This window comes from Schistocerca piceifrons, chromosome 4 (assembly GCF_021461385.2).
Source record: "Schistocerca piceifrons isolate TAMUIC-IGC-003096 chromosome 4, iqSchPice1.1, whole genome shotgun sequence".
Lineage (NCBI taxonomy): Eukaryota > Metazoa > Arthropoda > Insecta > Orthoptera > Acrididae > Schistocerca > Schistocerca piceifrons.
In genome coordinates this window covers 308208030-308230555 of record NC_060141.1, presented here as the reverse complement: position 1 = coordinate 308230555, position 22526 = coordinate 308208030, and the positions used below count along the sequence as shown (strand labels likewise).

Genomic DNA, 22526 nt, shown 5'->3' with positions numbered 1-22526 from the left:
CGCTTCCACAATATGGTTAGTAGCAACCTATATGTTTAAAATTTGCTGTTTTACCCTGTTTTAAAAAAATGTAATCTTCTTGTCAGAGAAGTTTTATTTGCCCAGACTGCACTCCTTACATACGTGGACTACTAGTTTCAGAAAATTTTAATTGATATCTTCAGATCATCTGCATAAACCAAACATTGTGCTGCTCTACATAGAACACTGTCATCTAGTCATGAACATATGAGCTCAATTCACTGGAACCAACACCAGTGTAGTATTACCCATCAAGTAATAAAAACATAATTGTGGTAAACATTCACAACAGTTACTGATAAGATACACTTGGTACATAAGGTGTTACTAATACTGAGTGTATTGACATCTGATGCCAGCTATACTCACGCTAACTGGTGCATTGGTTCCAGTGAGTTGAGTCCTATACATTCATGATTAGGTAACTTTTTGCACCCTACAACAAAACAAAACAACAAAATGATTAGGTAACAGTGCAGTACATAGTATAGTGAACTGAGAATTATTCTCTTTCTCTGACACGAAATGACATGCAGATGACTAAAGAGATTGTGCCGTGTTGAGAGCCAATAATTAAGTGATATCAATAACTAAACGAAATCAAACGCAAAAGGTTGTGAAACTAGCGGATTGATAAGCAATGGAACAGACTGTTTAGAGGAATAAAACATGAAATGACTGCATTTATTTCAATAACTTTTACACACACACAAGGAAAAAAAGCAAATCTCAGGGCCAGTTTGACATGGCATGTACACAAATCTGTTAGTAAGGGGAAGGAAGGGGAATGAATGATCTCACCATTCTTCAAATACATTTGTTATGTGGTGGTGATACTGGCAGGCAGTGGGTGGAGATGATGCGTCGCTTCAGAGCTGTGCAATGTGAGTCGGCCACTCTGCTTGGTGATCCGCAGCTATTAAGGGTCCAGAGCAATGTCTGCATTGACAGATAACTGTGTGTTGCCATAGCCGAAGCAATATTCTCACAGTGTCAGAAGGCAGTCGTTGGTAATGGATGGATGAGCCCCTGTATTCTCTTGCTTCTGTACTGTCACACCAACTTATCCTTCATTCCTCATCCATATCCCAGCTCAAAGACTCCTCAAACATTTTTCTCCTCTTGACATTGCTGACCAAGCCTTCCAGTACAGTGTGGAAATTCTCTGTCTTGTGTGAGCTGGTGTGTGACTCGGGAACTGGCATCCTTCTCACAATTTCACTCTCAAGGCTGTTCCCAATCTTGGCCACACTTTATTTCAATGTTTTTCTGCACTCCTAAGTTGTGAAAGCAGTCATGCAACACTTCTATGGCAATTAAAATTTGCCAAAACTAGTAGTCTATACATGTAAATACTGCAGTCTGGGCAAATAAAACTTCTCTAAAAAGTAGATTATATTTTTCATAGTAAGAAATCATTCCCCTGCTGACAATGTCAGGTAGCCTTTAAATTGTTTTATGTTGTGATTGACACAACTCCAGTGCTCAATTTTCTCCATCTGCTAAACTGTGATTTTCATGAACCTCAATTTTGTGGAGCAGACAAATGAAATATTCAGAGAAAGGCAGCAGAAGGAAAAGGCTTGGAAAAGTAGTACTGTAAATCTTTTAAACATTTGATATACTGATTGAGAAAATATTTTTAATAGCATCATATAAAATGAGGTTATTTCTATTTTTATTTATTACTATTTTTATGTTTTTCCAGATTGGGCGAAATCATGCAAGTGATCCACAGTTGTTTGCAAGTCTGCTTGTGAAGCTGCCAGAACTAAGAAATCTTGGTGTTAAACATTCAACACACCTCGAATGGTTTCGCCTCAACTGGACAAAACTGAGGCTGCCTCCCCTCTTTGCAGAGATATTTGACATTCCAAAATGTGAGGAGGATCTACAGTAGAAGGTATGATTTCATTGCTTCTACTTTCAGTACATTTCTGACACCAGATATATTTACTAACTTTATGGTTTGTATTGAATTAACATTTTTTATACATTTCATTTTTAGTTGTTGTCCTTTTCTCCTTAATTTTACTCTCTACTTCTTCCAAAACAAACTTGTTCTCAGTCACATTTCATTATATTTTGAAGACATTGTTAATAGTAAGGTCATTTCATTACTGTGTATTACATGTTGCTTTAAGTTATTGTTCAAGAATGCTTCTCAGAACTAAGCATCCTTGTGGCTGAGTTTATTTTTTTGTTGTATTTACACCTTTTCTGACTATGATAGATGCTACACTGAAGTGGTCTCATGTTGATTCTGAGCAGTGGTGTGTTTGAAATATTTTCCTTGGCCACTTTCAAGACAACTGCATAATATCAATGTTGGGTGACCTCCATTGCAGAGGCATCAAAAGGCAGGGTGAAATTTGTGATGACCTTCGCATTCTGTGACACATCCACAGTGACACTGGGCAGAATTGTGGTGAATTTTGGTACCAGTATGACATCATGAACCCACCTTACACCTCATATGAACTTCTGAAATCTGGCCTCTTTTTCACATGTGCTGGTACATTACTGTTTGAAGTATCACTGAACCCAAGGATAATGTCATAGGGCTCCATAATTTTTCAGCATTATAGAGGAAGTTTGTAGGCACCTCTGAGACAAATTTAAAACTTCTGTGCCACAATGGAGGCCAATTATGGGGTTCTGAATAAGTGATCCTTTAATTATTTTGTACAGTGTATTATGGGACGGACTTGTGTTAGCTAATATTATACTGAACCAAATAAAATTACATATTTTAGCGTTACCAGCGAAGTCCTAAAACCTTAAAAGGAGCATAATTACAAATCCTGTTCCACTGTAACATTCATATTTATTGTTGAAATCCAAATGGGTAAAACAATAGATGAACTGCTCGGTAGGAGCTGCCTGTCTCATATATTGAGTAAGGTACATATATGTAATGAAACATGTATAATTCAGTTAGACAAATTGAATTAAATAGTAGTGTATGACAAGACAAATTACAGATTGTTATTTACCATAAAGCTTTCAGCCTCAACCTTCATTGGAAAAAGAAAAACAGACACCATTCATTAAAGCAAGCAGACAAGCCTCACGCACACATGACTGCAAACTCCAGCAGCTTGGACATTCTGGCCTGAGCTGCTGGAGTTGGCAGTCATATGTGTGTGAGGTGTGCTTGCTTGTGTGAATGAATGGTGTGTGTTTCTCTTTTTCCAATGAAGGCTGAGGCCAAAGGCTTATGTGTAACTGGGTTTTAACTGAGCCTGCCCGATGCTTAGTGTGTTATCTTTAATGTAAGTAGCAATCTGTCTTTTCTACATTGTTGATGCTCCTACCTGGAGTTTCCATTGTTTGAGTTATATAGTAGAAACATCCAAATAGGATAGATACAATATGTTAATGCAGTGTTACACGTGACTAACTGAGACATTTCTCCCACTTTGAACAGAATAGGCAAAAAATGAATTGGGTAAGGAGTCCTATCTGTACAATGAAATGTAAAACTGTGACCCCAGAAGTAACAGGTTACCACAAAATATGTTAACTCAATGCCGGTGGCTCTTAGTGAAAACATAGTACTGGATGAAGTGTGCAGAATGTCATAAACAGTTAGATGCAACAATGCATTAATATATTTTTCCTGTCCTATTTGGATGTTTCTACTATATGATTCAATTAGTCTAAGTGAACTACACATGTTTCATTACGCATTTAGGGTTTTGCTGGTAACACAAACAGAGGTAATATCATTTGGTGCAGCATAATTAACATAAATCATTCCATAATAGTTAATATCAATATTAAGATGCTGCATTTTTTACTGTATCTATGGTCCTGACAATGGTGGAATGGACCACCAAAACTGGCCACAATTAAATGAATAATAAGTACAGATACACAACTGATGGTATTATTCATTTGTTCACATACAAGAGACAACAGTCTAGCAATTCATACTTCTAAACTTGCTTTATAAAAAGTAAATGAACCAAGGTGGTAATTGTGGTTTGGTGCTCGGAACATATGAAATAGATTTTAAAAAAAATAGAAAATAAAATAGGGTACCTACATGGAATTTGTGGGCAAAGATCAGCATATCAATTTTGGTCTTATAACAGTGTAAAGTGGTAAATGTATTTTGAAAACCTGGAAAGAGTGCAGATAAAGTACAGAGATAGGAAAATACCTAACACTATCTACAAAACCCAAGTAGAAATAATAAAGGGAAAAATCAGGAAACACAATCTCATATTAAGAAGTATGTTAGGTCATCTTGCACTTTATTGCTACTGTCATTCAGGGTAATGAGGAGAAATGGAAATCTGATAAAGATATGACATAAGTAAAAGTATTCTAATATTAAATAGGAAACACTTTGCTGTGGTTCTGAAATATGAGTTTCCTATTTAATATTGTTGTCATGTTTTGTCAAGTAACAAAAGAAAATTCAGTTAATGTCATAAAAGCATTGTGCAATAAATGAAACAAGACAACACAAGGTACTTGAAATAAGGGAGACACTGTATGTATCCATTCATTCATTCATAAATTGTGTGCCATAAATCCAGTCATGGAAAGGCTTCAGGGAAGTAGAAAAAGTTGAATTCTACATCAACAGGCAAAAGTGACCATAACTCGCTACCTCTGTGAAGTATACTAACAATAAATTACGACTAGCACTGATCTACTCATCAAACTGACAGTTACTTCTAAACTACTTTATATATGCATTTTACAAGAGAAAAAGCCACTTTTAAAAAAATCTCTGCTTCTCCTCCAACTCTACCCAGCTGCTGTTTTCAACTGATACTTTAAACACTGCATTTATGTAACTTTACCCAAACCTGCCATCAGCTGTCTATATACCTACAAATCAGGATCTATGTAATACAGATTTTATGCTTACATGATATTTACATTCCTGACTCCAAATATTTTGATAAATTATAGAAGGAATGGATAATGAGATATTCTTTCACTTTATCTGTAATGGGATGCTGCTGGATATCAGACAGAAAATTGAAAGTCCCCAAATATTTAAAAATATTTGGAGGACTTTGTTTCCTATTTGGGGTCCAGCAGTAACCCATTACAGATTTTTGCACCATAAAATGAAACTCCATTCTGAACCCTGGAGAGGGATGCATGGTTTATACATAAATTATTTCTACTTCTAGTGTTGTGATCATGAATTGCTGAGTTCATCCTAAATTCACTCTTGTTATTAAACACAAATACCATTATGGAGTATACGTGTTGGTGTATAAGTGTAGCCCACCTCCATATCAGTGACTGAGAAATACTTTGCCTCTTCCAAAGAATCTAGGATGTGATCAGCGCATGACAATGGGTCAAGATCTTTTTTCATGGTTCTGTCCAGTCATCAGTAGTCACACAGAAACAGTGTGTGCTGTCCTTCTTCACAATGACAAAATGAGAGAACCAAGGATTCTCTAAAGGTTCAATGATGTCATTTTGCAGCTTCCTCTCCACTTCCTCCCTAATTCCATATACAGAAACTGTTAATTGATAGATGATCCCAGGGTGTTTTATCAGGGACCACTTGGTCTCTCCTCTCTGGATTTGAAAGCATCCAAAAAATGGCACAGGGCAGATCACATTTACCGATGTTGTTCCTCAGTCAGGCCTGATCCTTTGGCACTTCAACAGTATAGTGTTATGACATCCTTTGCATGCTGTGTGGTTCTTTAGGGGATACAGGAGCGATGTGCATGAAGAGAGAATTTAGATATTAATTTATTCTACATCTGATATCAAATAGTAAAAATAATATATAACTTTGCTGCTGTATTTGCAGTGTCAATTGCTAACAGTAGATTTGAATTTATAAATATACACAGATACAAAAGATTTATAAATCTGTCACTCTTCAATAGAGTGTCTATTCTGAAGAGGTTGAGCCCTGGCCACGATGAAAGTCTGAACATGTTATTCAACTGGCAAACACACAAAACAGGCTCAGTCCATGAATATTCAAACTTAAGAACACCTGCCACTGGAGTTCTGGAGAAAGGATGCTTGCATGTCATTGGCAGCTGTGTAATCATTTGTGGCAGTGCCATGTTGGCAGCTCTAGGAAATGCAACGGTGTAACTGGCGATGCACATATTTGAAAGTGTGGCTGACTGGATATTGGCCGAGACCTCAGATAGTATTTATTTATATTTATTCATTTATCCATCCATAGACAATAAATATTGTATGGATGTTGCCCAAAAGTACATCAATTTATGGTAAACAATTTATGGAAAAGGATCATACAAAATTTTATATTATGTAGTACAAAGAATAAAACATACAAAATTGTACAAAGAACTGTACAAAGAATAGTACTTGGTCATACAAGACACAGTAATACAACTTTTTACACATGTGTACTAACAGTGTTGTAACTGCATAGTTTGTTTGCTCTAAAGCTTTATTTCTGTCTTTCCTAAACAGGAAGCCCTTATATTCACTACAATAATTCAGTAAAGATTTTACCACACTCAACAGCTATCCATCAGATATACAAAATTAACAGAAACCTTAGGGGATGAAAGACAGTGTTTTCAGTTTTACCTTGATATAAACATTATAAGAATTATTTATTTTCCTAAATAGTCATTTACCGAGTAAAAACATTGTTCAAGTAAAAATTCTTTAAATTCTACTTTAAATCTGTTTTCATCTACTAACTTTCTGATGTTGGCTGGCAGTCTGTTGTAGAGTTTTATACCAATATGGCTCACATGCGTTTGTGTGTCTGTTTTTTTTGTTTGCTGAATATGGAGTGCTGTGCTCTTTTGGGTATTGTAGTTATGCAAGTCGGCATTTGTCTGAAAATCTGCAAGGTGGCCCTAACATAAAAAACACATTTGTATAGATATATAGGGAAGGTATTCTTAGGACTTTAAGCTTGTTGAATAAGAGTTTGCATTGTGTCTGCGGATGACTGTGTGTTATTATTCGGATAGCTCTCTTCTGTAACAGAAAGATTTGTTTTAGACAGCAAGTGGTGGAACCCCAAAATATTATTCTGTATGATGCAAGAGACTGAAAGTAATCAAAATATGCCAACCTGGCACCCTCTGCAGTACAAACATTTGCAATAATTCTAAGAGTAAAACAGGCTGAGTTAAGTTTCCGCACAAGTTCCATTACATGGTCATGAAAATTAAAAAATTGTTCAAATGGCTCTGAGCATTATGGGACTCAACTTCTGGGGTCATTAGTCCCCTAGAACTTAGAACTAGTTAAACCTAACTGACCTAAGGACATCACACACATCCATGCCCGAGGCAGGATTCGAACCTGTGACCATAGCGGTTTCGCGGTTCCAGACTGCAGCGCCTAGAACCGCACAGCCACTTCGGCCAGCTTAAAATTAAAATTTTATCTACATGAATCCCCAGCAATTTTGTTAATGCCATTCTGTCTATGGCCTTGTCACCCAACAACAAATCAAGAATTACATCTTGACATATTTTCCCAAAGTGCATATAATTTGTTTCATTTACATTTAGTGTCAACCAGTTTGCAATGAACCAAGTATGGATATTCTTTATTACTTAATCAGTAGTTTGGAGCATTTGCTTTGGTACACCCATTATCACACTAGTGTCATCTGTGAATAGTATGGCCTTTGCTGCTCCATCTGAGGCGTCAATGTTTACTTTCTTTCACTATAGACATTACTTTTTTATATTAAGCACATTCTGAAGTGTTCAACATATAAATAATTATCAGGAAAATTGATGATACAAAGTCTTCATCATCTCACAAACAATCTCGTACAACTTACAATCAAGTGAAAGTACTTCAGTTTGACACCACACGAATATTCAGTGGTTTGTTTATTTTTCAGAGCTCTTCAGATGACCTGTTGAGGTTATGTCAAATCAGTTGCAGACCCTTAACTTTTAGAAACTTTCAAAGCAGACAGTAAATATTTAATCCAAGATTTGGACACTAGTATTTACCAACACTACACAACAGGATGTGGTATTCAGTCCTGCTCAGTTTTTCACATACAGCAACTGGTTTCTATGTAGGTTAGAAACTTTACAGAAACAGTCATCCATAACAGTACATACATACCCTTCACGACAATTGGTTAAACATTTTGCTTCAATTTTCTTCACTATAACCATGATTTTTTTCCTCATTCCTGTCATAATCAAGATCTTTGATGTGTACCCTTCCTGTTTTAATAATCTATTTTAATCGTTACCTTGTAAGAATTAGTCTTGTCTCAGCATTTAAATGAATCGATCTGTCCAATATATCAGTCACTGACATTCTTGTTGGTGACAAGAAGTGTGAGCATTAATCCAATATTTTCAGAAGCATCAGGCAAAATCTCCTCATTTCATTACATGTAAGAGTGGACGAGATGATTTATATATCCACAGTAATAAATGTGGAAAACCACTACTTCATCTCGGTTGTTTATGTCAGAATGTTGTACAGTACATCCAAAGGTAAAATCTACCCTCCTCCATAAACGACACATTTTGATTTTATTGTTTCTTGCCTGCCTATCTTCCATCCATATGGTGGTATGGTTAATTGTTGCAGCTTTGCTTTTAATTGTTGTTGTTTTCAAAATTATTTAAATAAAATTGTTTTCCTATGAATGAAAGTGCTTATTATTGATGTGGTGCTACCTTATCATAGACATATTTTATATTATATTGTAATGAATTAAAATGATAACAAAAGCATTTACTTTTTCAAATGCTAACTCATAATTTATTCCTTTTTTTTCCAGGTTTTCTGGCCTCTTCCTCCATTCGAGGCACTTTTGTGATAGATACTCACTGTGATTGGGCAGTTGGAAGTCATGCACATTGTGTGTGTTTATTTTAATTCATTTTTCATGTTCATACAAGTGAGATTGTTAAATAATTTCTTAATAATATTTGGAAATCTTTTTATCACTCATCTACTGTACTCTATCTTCAACATTTTCGAGAAGTGGAAGCAAGTTAGAAGTGATCACAGTGAGTGTGCCAGAAATGAACTTGCTGGTACGGAATGCTGACTATCACGACTGTGCTCTCTCTCCTCTTCTTGCTCAATGGTTAGTGCTGGTGCAATAGAGCTATGCTCCCAACACAGTCTATTTTTATTGTTAGGTGCAGCTATAGGCCTATATTTCCTATACCTATACACCTCAGACCTGGATTTTTTCTTTGAAAATTAATTTATTATTTCAAGGTGTTTATAAAGAACACAATGCTCACGTTTGTTGTGCATGGAAACATATCATAATTGTATAAGATTAGCAGGGCTATGCATTTTGTGCATTTTAATATCTGCTAGATATCAATTCCTCTCTAAAGAAAAGTATATATATACTGTATATTTGATGTTGTGTAGTTGTAAATATTTATTAATAGAAATGTTAAAATAATAATTATGATTACTGAAAAATAAAATATTTATAAATATAAAATCTGAGGAATAGGGTGGGAAGGGTGGGCTCTAGCTCTTTCTTGGGGTAAGTTACTGTAAACCAACCGATCATATCACGAAGTGTCGAAAATGTTAGACTTTGCTTGCTTGTCCTACAAAGAGATTCAATCACATAATGTGTTCAAACAAGAAAACTGTAGTTGTTTAATACTGAGTATTATTCTAAGCTGTTGGAATAGATGTACTGGTGTGGAGACTTGCTGTACAAGTAATTTTAAACATGGTTGGGAAGTGAATGTAGCTGCTCCTATCTTATTGTTCTTGTTATCCTCTAAGTACAAAAATCATTGAGAGGCTGGGTTATGTAATTTCTTACTGTGCATTTGTGAAAGAGACTCTATGGATTAAACCAGGGATTATAATCAATATATTATTAAAATATTTATTTGTTTGTTATTATTCACTTACACTGAATAAATCTATAAATGTGGCCAAAGAATGTAACTGTCAAAAATGTTATTGAATTTCTACTGTACCACTTTCACTCTTACATGCTGTTTCTGTGAGGAGCACTTATCAAATTACCTGAACAGAACAGCACCTAAATGAATAAATGTTTATTTCATTAAAATATATGTGGTTGCTTTAATAAATGGCTCAGTTCATATTTGATAAACAATATACATTATATTTGTCTTTGTAATGTATGGCTGTTTCATGTGGAAATTTATTCAGAACTATAAATGTGGTACTTAACTGTCCCTATTGTCTGTTAAAATATATTTAAAACATCAGAGCATCTGTGTTACAAAGACAGAGCTTCTTTTTAAAATTAATTGTCAGGTTCACTATGGTTGTTTATTAAATACAAATTATAAAATGTTTTTATTACTAAGACTTCTATGAGTGTGCTGTTTACAGAAAAATCTTGTAAATGTTAGAATTACAATTTTTATATATTTATAATTTTATTTCCAAGGAATGGATATTTATATAAAAAGTATGGTTAAATTTAATATACAAAGATCAACAAATCAAACTGTGTGTGAGAACAAGGTATAAGTTCAATCAATAATACAAGTATAACTATTGTAGTAGTAGTAGAACATTTCACAAACAGGCAAAATCAACATCTATATTTACACTGTAAATAACTGTGACTCATTAAATACTTTTTTTGCCTGCAATCAACCTTTCACTGCCTCTACCAATATAAGATGCAAATACAAAATGAAAAGACAAAATAGCTACAAGTAGCAGCTGTGTGGTTTGGGTATGTTACGTGTGAAAAACAAAGACTCTACATACTGTATTGTTATGTGTAATTTATTTTTTATTTTTGCACAATAATACTGAAGTATTTTGATATCTTATGTTACTTCTTGATGTTGTTACTTTTTCTCTTGTTGTTTTGAATGTTTACACTTTCATAAAAAATGAAGGTCTACACTGTTTGTCAGACTTGGATGTTTTTCTACTGAAAGCTTTTTAGATGTTGTATTTTTGTCCTATTAAAATTTTTGCATTTCATAAACTGTATATTTCATACATTGGACATATCACTATAGTAGACTTTTCCTGGAGCAATATCCGACAATGTGGTAAGTGCTTCCTTTTGGCTGGTTCTCAAATTCAACTTAATTTTTCCAGAAATAGATTTTTTTTATTTTCATTTGAATCTTCTTTAGAAGTTCCTCACATAACTCTGTTGCATTCACTACACTATTTCTAGTGGTGAGGTCAATAGTTCTCAATGAATTCCCATACAGTACTGTCACGTCTGATGGTAAGATTGAGAGGTCTCAAAACTTGTTAAGAAGTAGTACAATAGAATTGTGTGTTTATCACACATTTGGAAAGCTCCAAATTTCATCTGATTTATTCCTAAAAAGAAATTAAAGTGTATTAATACATTTCTTGTTGATAATATCGCATTTTCTTAGTAAGATGTTTTACATTCATTTCTGTTCTTGCCACATTTTAGTCGGTGCTCCTATCTTGTTTCAAAAATGATATTTTCAATGTGATGCATTATATTTAAAATGGTATACTTTTTGCACGATCAGAAAACTCTTGTTGGTGTTGTACTTTCAGTATTTAAAGATAGCCAAATTAAAAAAGGGGTTGCTGGAAAAACTGCTTTGCTTGAATAGTTGTACATTCATTTTATGATTATAATTTCCAGTAGTTTATGTTAAAGTGAATATGAAAACAATTCATGTTACATGGGCTTTTTTATATACTTTTATGGGTACCGCATTCAAACCTCTGTTAAGTAGCTTATAACACAGGAAAGATATCTTTTATTTTCTTGCTTTTTGTTACAAATTTTCAAGAAATTGAACATTATATTTCTGTATTAACACAGCATAAATTAATAACTTTCAATTTGGCCTGTGTATGAACTTCTGTGAAACCATTTTTAAAATGTGAACTTCATTTTGACAATCACTGTGATCAGATAATGCACAGATTTGAATGGTTTAAATTTATTTGAAATATGTGAATGGAATACTGACCTCACATGTTAAATGTTTTCTTTAATAAATTCAGAACCATAAGAAAATAATTATTTGTTTTTTCATATTTTTGTGCCTCCAATATCACTACACTAAATGAAACAATGAAATATTAATTATGCACTATTCTCAACAACTTTGTCAAAAAAGCTTGTAAATACAAACAAGGCAGAACATTATCCATCAACTGTGAAATAACAAATAAATAGATAACAAACCTCAGACACACTCAGATTCCTCCCCTTTTAGTGAGTATATGCGACTTTTTTTCCCTCTTCCTTGGTCAATCCAAATAATTTAGAAACATTTTCTCCTTCCAGAGATGTCTTTTGTAGCATAATTGCTCCATCTCTAATTACTTCAATATAAATGGAGTGTTAAAGTCTAACTTTCCTTCCACCTCACCTTATTCCATGAAGTATCCCTCATCAAATTCAGTGTTAAGGTAAAAATCTCTCAACCGTTACAAATTTATTTTTATTCTGTGTAAATATATGAAAATCTTGTTATCTTGCAGGATTAGTTGAAAAGTATTTTCCTCCTCCTTTGTTTTTTAGCTTCAACTAAAGAATTTTTAGTGCTTGTTACTCCATTCCATACAGAAATTAATTCTGTTGTAGTTAACTGCTTTACTCAACTGTTAAAAGACTCTTAATCTTTGTTTTTTCACTGTAGACAAAATGTTAACCTCCAATTGTCCTTCTTTCAGGATTTCATAAAGTTACAGTAAAAAAATACTTGTTTCTCATTCCATCCCTGTATTTTCAGCACATCCTACGTTGTGTAGCAGGTGCTGGAACAAAGGAAAGGGAGACTGCAGGAAAGTAGGCATGAGTGCAGGAAGAGTGAAGTCAGAGTCCTGGGGCAGGGTGGAGATGGATGTGAGGAAGGAAGTTATAGTGAAGTCAGCATAACAAGTTGCTACCTAACAGTGGCAATGAACTGGGTGCAACAACTTCACACTCCTACCTCAACCAATAACGTAAAGCAATTTTGTAAATGTTTTTATGGCAATATCACAGTGTTGTCACAGTTCTATAGATGACTATTGCTTTTTCCTGCAGCCATTTGTGCTTCACAGTTGAAAGCTGGCAACAGCACTGAGAACTGTCGAGGATCTTCTAATCCCATCTTCACTACAGCAGAGGATTACAAGAATGAAGAGTGTGTGGCAGGTAAAGTTATCATTTACATATTTCTAGGATGCTTGTGTTGGGGGAACAATCCAGTTTCTCTGATCTATGCAAATGGGAGTTGTCCTTGCAGCTGCAGCTCCAACACACTTTATTCCGCTAGCACAATGTAGCCGTACAGGTGTGTGTGTGTGTGTGTGTGTGTGTGTGTGTGTGTGTGTGTGTGTGTGCGTGTGTGCGTGTGCGCGAGGGTGTGGGGGATGCATGTGGATTTCTGTAGGTACTCTCTAGCTCAAAAAAGGAGTCATCCAAAAGCTAGCAAAGCTCTGGGTCTTGTGTGTGTGTGTGTGTGTGTGTGTGTGTGTGTGTCTTTAAACAACTCAATTCGTTTATTATTAGTGAGCTGCTACCTCTACCCCTAAATAATTTAGGTTCATCTAAGTAACCTTATAAGGTAGTCAAGGAAAGGCAAACCCACATTTCTGGCATTTGTAAACTTAGAAAAAGCTATTGACAATGTTGACTGGAATACTCTCTTTCAAATTTTGAAGGTAGCAGGGGTAAAATACAGGGACTGAAAGGCTGTTTACAATTTGTAGAGAAACAAGATTTGCAGTTATAACTGTGGAGGGGCATGAAAGGGAAGCAGTGGTTGAGAAAAGAGTGAGACTGGGTTGTAGCCTATACCCAATGTTATTCAATCTGTATATTCTGCATATTGAGCAAGCAGTAAAAGAAACAAAAGAATGATTCCGAGTAGGAATTAAAACCCATGGAAAAGAAATAAAAACTTTGATGTTTGCCGAAGACATTGTGATTCTGTTGGAGACAGCAAAGGCCTTGGAAGAGCAGCTGAATGGAATGGGCAGTGTCTGGAAGGAGGATATAAGATGAACATCAACAAATGCAAAACGAGGATAATGGAATGTAGTCGCATTAAATCGGGTGATGCTGAGGGAATTAGATTAGGAAATGAGACACTTAAAGTAGTAAATGAGTTTTGCTATTTGGGAAACAAAATAACTGATGATGGTCAAAGTAGGGATGATATAAAAAGTAGACTGGCTATGGCAAGTAAGCATTTCTAAAGGAGAGAAATTTTTTAACATCGAGTATAGATTTTAGTGTCAGGAAGTCTTTTCTGAAAGTATTTGTATGGAGTGTAGCCATGTACAAAAGTGAAACATCGACAATAACTAGTTCAGATAAGAAGAGCATAGAAACTTTCAAAATGTGGTGCTACAGACGAATGCTGAAGATTAGACAGGTAGATCACGTAACTAATGAAAGGGTACTGAATAGAATTGGGGAGAAGAGAAATTTGAGGCACAACTTGACTAGAAGAAGGGATAGCTTGGTAGGACATATTCTGAGGCATCAAGGGATCACTAATTTAGTACTAGAGGGCAGCGTGGAGGGTAAAAATCGTAGAGGGAGACCAAGAGACGAATACACTGAACAGATTCAGAAGGATGTAGGTTGCAGTAGTTACTCAAAGATGAAGAGGCTTGCACAGGATAGAATAGTATGCAGAGCTGCATCAAACCATTCTCTGGACTGAAGACCACAACAACAACAAAAAGTAATTTTGAAACAATTCAACATACACTCGAGACTGATCTGCAAAAGACACTTCATGCTGCCACCTACACACCATTTATGGCACCAAGTAAGAAAAGTACTCAGATATTCTGAAATGATGAAGTTATTACTCTTTACAGGATATTATAGTATGCTAACTCAATGTTCTGCATGGAATATGTTAGCCATTTAAGGCAACTTTCAGAATGTGATTTTTTAAATTATGTTTTATTTGCTCAGGATAGACAATTAACATTATCTGTGTGGAAGTACTTCATTGAATTGAGATAGTTTCCCAACATATTGTATATTTGATTAGTGGGGTATAAGGGACTGATCTAGTGATGTAAGCATACTCAATGCTCTCTCTGAAATTCTCTACAGCTCTTGTTGCATTTTCTTGCTATTTTAGCTTTAAAAGAAGGCATGAAACCTCAGACTTTGCTTGTCTTATACATATATATATATATATATATATATATATATATATGTATATATATATATATATATATATATCTAAAAACAAAGATGATGTGACTTACCAAATGAAAGTGCTGGCAGGTCGACAGACACACAAACAAACACAAACATACACACAAAATTCAAGCTTTCGCAACAAACTGTTGCCTCATCAGGAAAGAGGGAAGGAGAGGGGAAGACGAAAGGAAGTGGGTTTTAAAGGAGAGGGTAAGGAGTCATTCCAATCCCGGGAGCGGAAAGACTTACCTTAGGGGGAAAAAAGGACAGGTATACACTCGCACACACGCACATATCCATCCACACATACAGACACAAGCAGACATATTTAAAGACAAAGAGTTTGGGCAGAGATGTCAGTCGAGGCAGAAGTGTAGAGGCAAAGAAGTTGTTGAAAGACAGGTGAGGTATGAGTGGCGGCAACTTGAAATTAGCGGAGATTGAGGCCTGGCGGATGACGAGAAGAGAGGATATACTGAAGGGCAAGTTCCCATCTCCGGAGTTCGGATAGGTTGGTGTTGGTGGGAAGTATCCAGATAACCCGGACGGTGTAACACTGTGCCAAGATGTGCTGGCCGTGCACCAAGGCATGTTTAGCCACAGGGTGATCCTCATTACCAACAAACACTGTCTGCCTGTGTCCATTCATATATATATATATATATATATATATATATATATATATGAATATAATAGAGGGAAACATTCCACGTGGGAAAAATATAATATTTTTCCCACATATATATATATATATATATATATATAAAAAAACAAAGATGAGGTGACTTACCGAACAAAAGCGCTGGCAGGTCGATAGACACACAAACAAACACAAACATACACACAAAATTCAAGCTTTCGCAACAAACTGTTGCCTCATCAGGAAAGAGGGAAGGAGAGGGGAAGACGAAAGGAAGTGGGTTTTAAGGGAGAGGGTAAGGAGTCATTCCAATCCCGGGAGCGGAAAGACTTACCTTAGGGGGAAAAAAAGGACAGGTATACACTCGCACACACGCACATATCCATCCACACATACAGACACAAGCAGACATATTTAAATACAAAGAGTTTGGGCAGAGATGTCAGTCGAGGCAGAAGTGTAGAGGCAAAGAAGTTGTTGAAAGACAGGTGAGGTATGAGTGGCGGCAACATGAAATTAGCGGAGATTGAGGCCTGGCGGATGACGAGAAGAGAGGATATACTGAAGGGCAAGTTCCCATCTCCGGAGTTCGGATAGGTTGGTGTTGGTGGGAAGTATCCAGATAACCCGGACGGTGTAACACTGTGCCAAGATGTGCTGGCTGTGCACCAAGGCATGTTTAGCCACAGGGTGATCCTCATTACCAACAAACACTGTCTGCCTGTGTCCATTCATGCGAATGGACAGTTTGTTGCTGGTCATTCCCACATAGAATGCATCACAGTGTAGGCAGGTCAGTTGGTAAATCACGTGGGTGCTTTCACACGTGGCTCTGCCTCTGATCGTGTACACCTTCCGGGTTACAGGACTGGAGTAGGTGGTGGTGGGAGGGTGCATGGGACAGGTTTTGCATCGGGGGCGGTTACAAGGATAGGAGCCAGAGGGTAGGGAAGGTGGTTTGGGGATTTCATAGGGATGAACTAAGAGGTTACGAAGGTTAGGTGGACGGCGGAAAGACACTCTTGGTGGAGTGGGGAGGATTTCATGAAGGATGGATCTCATTTCAGGGCAGGATTTGAGGAAGTCGTATCCCTGCTGGAGAGCCACATTCAGAGTCTGGTCCAGTCCCGGAAAGTATCCTGTCACAAGTGGGGCACTTTTGTGGTTCTTCTGTGGGGGATTCTGGGTTTGGGGGGACGAGGAAGTGGCTCTGGCCACAGAAGAACCACAAAAGTGCCCCACTTGTGACAGGATACTTTCCGGGACTGGACCAGACTCTGAATGTGGCTCTCCAGCAGGGATACGACTTCCTCAAATCCTGCCCTGAAATGAGATCCATCCTTCATGAAATCCTCCCCACTCCACCAAGAGTGTCTTTCCGCCGTCCACCTAACCTTCGTAACCTCTTAGTTCATCCCTATGAAATCCCCAAACCACCTTCCCTACCCTCTGGCTCCTATCCTTGTAACCGCCCCCGATGCAAAACCTGTCCCATGCACCCTCCCACCACCACCTACTCCAGTCCTGTAACCCGGAAGGTGTACACGATCAGAGGCAGAGCCACGTGTGAAAGCACCCACGTGATTTACCAACTGACCTGCCTACACTGTGATGCATTCTATGTGGGAATGACCAGCAACAAACTGTCCATTCGCATGAATGGACACAGGCAGACAGTGTTTGTTGGTAATGAGGATCACCCTGTGGCTAAACATGCCTTGGTGCACAGCCAGCACATCTTGGCACAGTGTTACACCGTCCGGGTTATCTGGATACTTCCCACCAACACCAACCTATCCGAACTCCGGAGATGGGAACTTGCCCTTCAGTATATCCTCACTTCTCGTCATCCGCCAGGCCTCAATCTCCGCTAATTTCATGTTGCCGCCACTCATACCTCACCTGTCTTTCAACAACTTCTTTGCCTCTACACTTCTGCCTCGACTGACATCTCTGCCCAAACTCTTTGTATTTAAATATGTCTGCTTGTGTCTGTATGTGTGGATGGATATGTGCGTGTGTGCGAGTGTATACCTGTCCTTTTTTTCCCCCTAAGGTAAGTCTTTCCGCTCCCGGGATTGGAATGACTCCTTACCCTCTCCCTTAAAACCCACTTCCTTTTGTCTTCCCCTCTCCTTCCCTCTTTCCTGATGAGGCAACAGTTTGTTGCGAAAGCTTGAATTTTGTGTGTATGTTTGTGTTTGTTTGTGTGTCTATCGACCTGCCAGCGCTTTTGTTCGGTAAGTCACCTCATCTTTGTTTTTATATATAATTTTTCCCACGTGGAATGTTTCCTTCCATTACATATATATATATATATATATATATATATATTTATATACACGTGGTGCCGGTTCTTTCAGACATGTCCAAAATAACAGACACCATTTGATCCAGGCGCCACTGTGAATTAAGACGCAAAAGAATTACAGACACTGGCTGCAAGTGGGAATTGATTTAAATCAATGGGGACATTTGAAAATTTGTGCACGGGTCTTCTGTTTACTAGGCAGATGTGCTGACCACTGTGCCATCTGGACACCATGGTCATCACAACTGCATATCCCCCATCGGACGGCATTTTCACAATTCTTATAAGAGTTGGAGAAACAAAGATGATGTGACTTACCATACAAAAGCGCTGGCAGGTCGATAGAAACACAAAGAGACACATACATACACACAAAATTCAAGCTTTCGCAACAGCGGTCTTTAAATATGTCTGCTTGTGTCTGTATATGTGTGGATGGATGTGTGTGTGTGTGTGTGTGTGTGTGTGTGTGTGTGTGTGTGTGTGTGTGTGTGTGTGTGTGTGTGCGAGTGTATACCCGTCCTTTTTTCCCCCCTAAGGTAAGTCTTTCCGCTCCCGGGATTGGAATGACTCCTTACCCTCTCCCTTAAAACCCACTTCCTTTCGTCTTTCCCTCTTTCCTGATGAGGCAACAGTTTGTTATGAAAGCTTGAATTTTGTGTGTATGTTTGTGTCTGTCTGTGTTTCTATCGACATGCCAGTGCTTTCGTATGGTAAGTCACATCATCTTTGTTTTTAAATATATTTATCCCGCGTGGAATGTTTCCCTCTATTAAAAAAAAAATATATATATATATATATGGAAACATTCCACGTGGGAAAAATATATCTAAAAACAAAGATGATGTGACTTACCAAACAAAAGCGCTGGCAGGTTGATAGACACACAAACAAACACACAAAATTCAAGCTTTCGCAACCAACGGTTGCTTCATCAGGATAGAGGGAAGGAGAGGAAAAGACGAAAGGATGTGGGTTTTAAGGGAGAGGGTAAGGAGTCATTCCATTCCCGGGAGCGGAAAGACTTACACACACACACACACACACACACACACACACACATATATATATATATATATATATATATATATATATATATATATATATATATAAAATAGAGGGAAACATTCCACGTGGGAAAAATATATCTAAACAGAAAGATGATGAAACTTACCAAACAAAAGCGCTGGCAGGTCGATAGACACACAAACAAACACAAACATACACACAAAATTCTAGCTTTCGCAACCAATGGTTGCCTCGTCAGGAAAGAGGGAAGGAGAAGGAAAGACAAAAGGATATGGGTTTTAAGGGAGAGGGTAAGGAGTCATTCCAATCCCGGGAGCGGAAAGACTTACCTTAGGGGGAAAAAAGGACAGGTATACACTCGCACACACACACATACCTGTCCTTTTTTCCCCCTAAGGTAAGTCTTTCCGCTCCCGGGATTGGAATGACTCCTTACCCTCTCCCTTAAAACCCATATCCTTTTGTCTTTCCTTCTCCTTCCCTCTTTCCTCACGAGGCAACCATTGGTTGCGAAAGCTAGAATTTTGTGTGTATGTTTGTGTTTGTTTGTGTGTCTATCGACCTGCCAGCGCTTTTGTTTGGTAAGTTTCATCATCTTTCTTTTTAGATATATATATATATATCCATCCGCACATACACAGACACAAGCAGAAATTTCTGTTTTACCATTGTTTAGGTAAAAATGTTTTGATTTTGGAAGTTCAGGTAGGACATAGAAGATGAATGTAAACATGTTTAACCAATTAGTTTTATCATCATATAATTATCAATTTTATGTTTATCTAATGCGTTAAATGACAAATTGTTGCAAACAAATGTTTCTTGACATCACTGGGTAAAATAGCCCTTTGTAGAAACTTCCACTGTGATACCAGTACTACATACTAAACATAGTGTTCACATCTCATGCTCAAAGTGATGCCCATTGGCTTGCATACATAGGGTCACTCTGCGGATGAAGGATGCCCTACTTCGTGCTACTGTTTCCTCTTTGATGTCTGTACAAGCATCAATAATGCGTTGCTTCATGTCCTCTGGTGTTGTTGGTTCATGTTGGTAAACAGCATCCTTCACTGCTCCCCAAAGAAAATAATCCAGCGGTGTAAGGTCTGGAGATCGGGCAGGCCACCTAACTGGGCCACCTCGTCCAATCCACCTACCAGGGAACTTACGGTTCAGAAGTCGTCGTGCTCGTAAGGCATTATGTGCAGGGCATCTGTCATGCTGATACCACATGACCATTCTCCAGTTCAGAGGTACGGTGTCCAAGAGAACAGGAAGATTGTGTCTGCCATTTTGGATGCCATTTATAAAGAAAGGTCCGATAATGGTATCTCCAATAATCCCACACCAAACATTAACTTTCCACGGACGTTGATGCTCTACCTGACGGAGCCATTTTGGATTGTCTGCGGACCAATAATGCATAATCCTCATATTGACAATTCCTTTGTTGGAGAATGATGCCTCGTCGGTAAAGAGAACATCTGCAAAAAAATTTGGATTAGTCAGAAGTTTTTGCTGAGCCCACCGACAAAATGTTACCCTATTGCGGAAGTCATTTCCACGAAGATCCTGGTGCAAATGAACACAGTAAGGATGAAATTTATGATGTTTAAGAATAAGCTGTGCACTTGATTTCGACACACCAACTTCACGTTCAATTTGACGTGTGCTGATTTGAGGATTCACAGCTATGGTAGTGAGCACAGCAACTTCAGCACATTCATCTGTGCGTGTTCTAGGACGATGTCGAGGTCTTGGATTTAAGCTTCCCGTTTCACGTAGACGAGATGTGAGACGACCAAACATCCGGCGTGAAGGCGATGCCTTGTCAGGGAATCGTCTTCTGTAGAGTCGTTCTGCCTGAACAGCATTTCATCCACCTGCAACAGGGTACAGTACAGGTATGTAGAGTAGGGTAGAAAACAGACATATTAACTTAATAATCATAATGTTCGCTAACAGTACTATCAACAAACAAGCAATCTCATAACGTATTTCCCGTCAACGTACATTCTCCATAGATCAGCAGCATTTCTATCATATCTTCATGTGTGTACATTACACTGTACAGTATAAGTTCCACAACACAATGTTTATTCACAATGTGTACTACCTCCGTGCCGTCACTAGATTACTCTGATGCACGACAACACTGGCAAGCGGTGTACTGCATGCCAAAGCAACAACAAATGGGATGCTCAGAGGGTGGTGGAGTACAGGAGTTTGCATGGGTAGTAAATCATAAACAAGGCAAAGTGGTAACTGTGGCAGTAGTGGGAACTACGTTGGACACTTGACTAGGTAGAGCCAGGCCTTGCGCGACAGGCACAATGGGTCATATAACGCATTAGATAAATCTTATTTTGGGTGTGCAGGATAAATAAGACAACCTGATGGGTGTACACCGATCGGTACTGGTTCATATTGTGTACGTAGATACGTAAAACGTGCAAGAGGGAAACCATTATGTGCTTATGAGAGTTGATGGCAGCAGACCGTATTATTCGTTTCGGACCTCTTGATAAGTATGGAGGTGTGATTACACATGTCAATCACATCGCGATTAAGGGCAGCATGGGGTTCATGCCTGAACCTCAGGACATGCACTAGCAGCGCATGTCGGGTGTTTCAAGCGTCAACTTCACGTCTCAATATCTCGGGAGGTAATGGGAATATTGCGATGCAATCAACGCCATTGTGTATGTGCTTTCTCATGCTATGGATTGCTGAAGAAAAAATATAGGAGGTCCATTTAAAAAAACATAAGTTTGTGTTAAAAAACACATATGCTTTCGCTTTAGAATGTTTCCAAATATGTACATTCATGGGCCCCAGCCCTACATTGATACCGGTGAAAGTCGTTTTCCAATAGCTGTTATTGTTCCAGAGATATTTTGGGTGGACAAGATAGCTGGGACACCCTGTATATATATAAAGTGTGTGTGTGTGTGTGTGTGTGTGTGTGTGTGTGTGTGTGTGTGTGTTCTTTCAGACATGTCAGAAAGAACAGACAACATTTTGATCCTGCAGCCACTACGAATTAAGACAGGAATTATAGACACTGGCTCGAACCACCGGGCTCAAACTCTTAAAGGAACTGATGAAATGTAATTAGTAATGAGGATAATGGGCAAGGGGCATAACAGTCATAGTGTGGGGATAGGTTGAGAATTTGGGTCTGACAGGAGACTTGGTAAGATAGTCCATGCAGTTGCAATAAACACAGTATGTGGATGGTACCGTGATCAGTGCATTTGCCTAGTAAGCAGCAGGTCCAGGTTCAAATCCCAGTTTGGCACGAATTTTCAATCTTCCCCATTCATTTAAATCAATGCCTACTCACAGCCAGGGTCTGCAGTACCTTTGTGCCTACTTGTCTTGTCAACTTTGTTGTTGTTGTTGTTGTT

General features: G+C 37.8%; 1 protein-coding gene across 1 annotated transcript in view; it reads left to right on the top strand.

Moving 5' to 3' along the window:
- LOC124795810 (ecdysone-induced protein 78C) overlaps nt 1-9386 on the top strand; it is a 165918-nt gene extending 156532 nt beyond the window's left edge. Inside the window, exons 7-8 of the mRNA XM_047259892.1 lie at nt 1730-1924; nt 8777-9386. Coding sequence (XP_047115848.1) covers nt 1730-1921 — 192 coding nt within the window. The 3' untranslated portion in view covers nt 1922-1924; nt 8777-9386. The remainder of the gene's footprint in view (nt 1-1729; nt 1925-8776) is intronic.
- The last annotated feature ends 13140 nt before the right edge of the window (nt 9387-22526 follow it).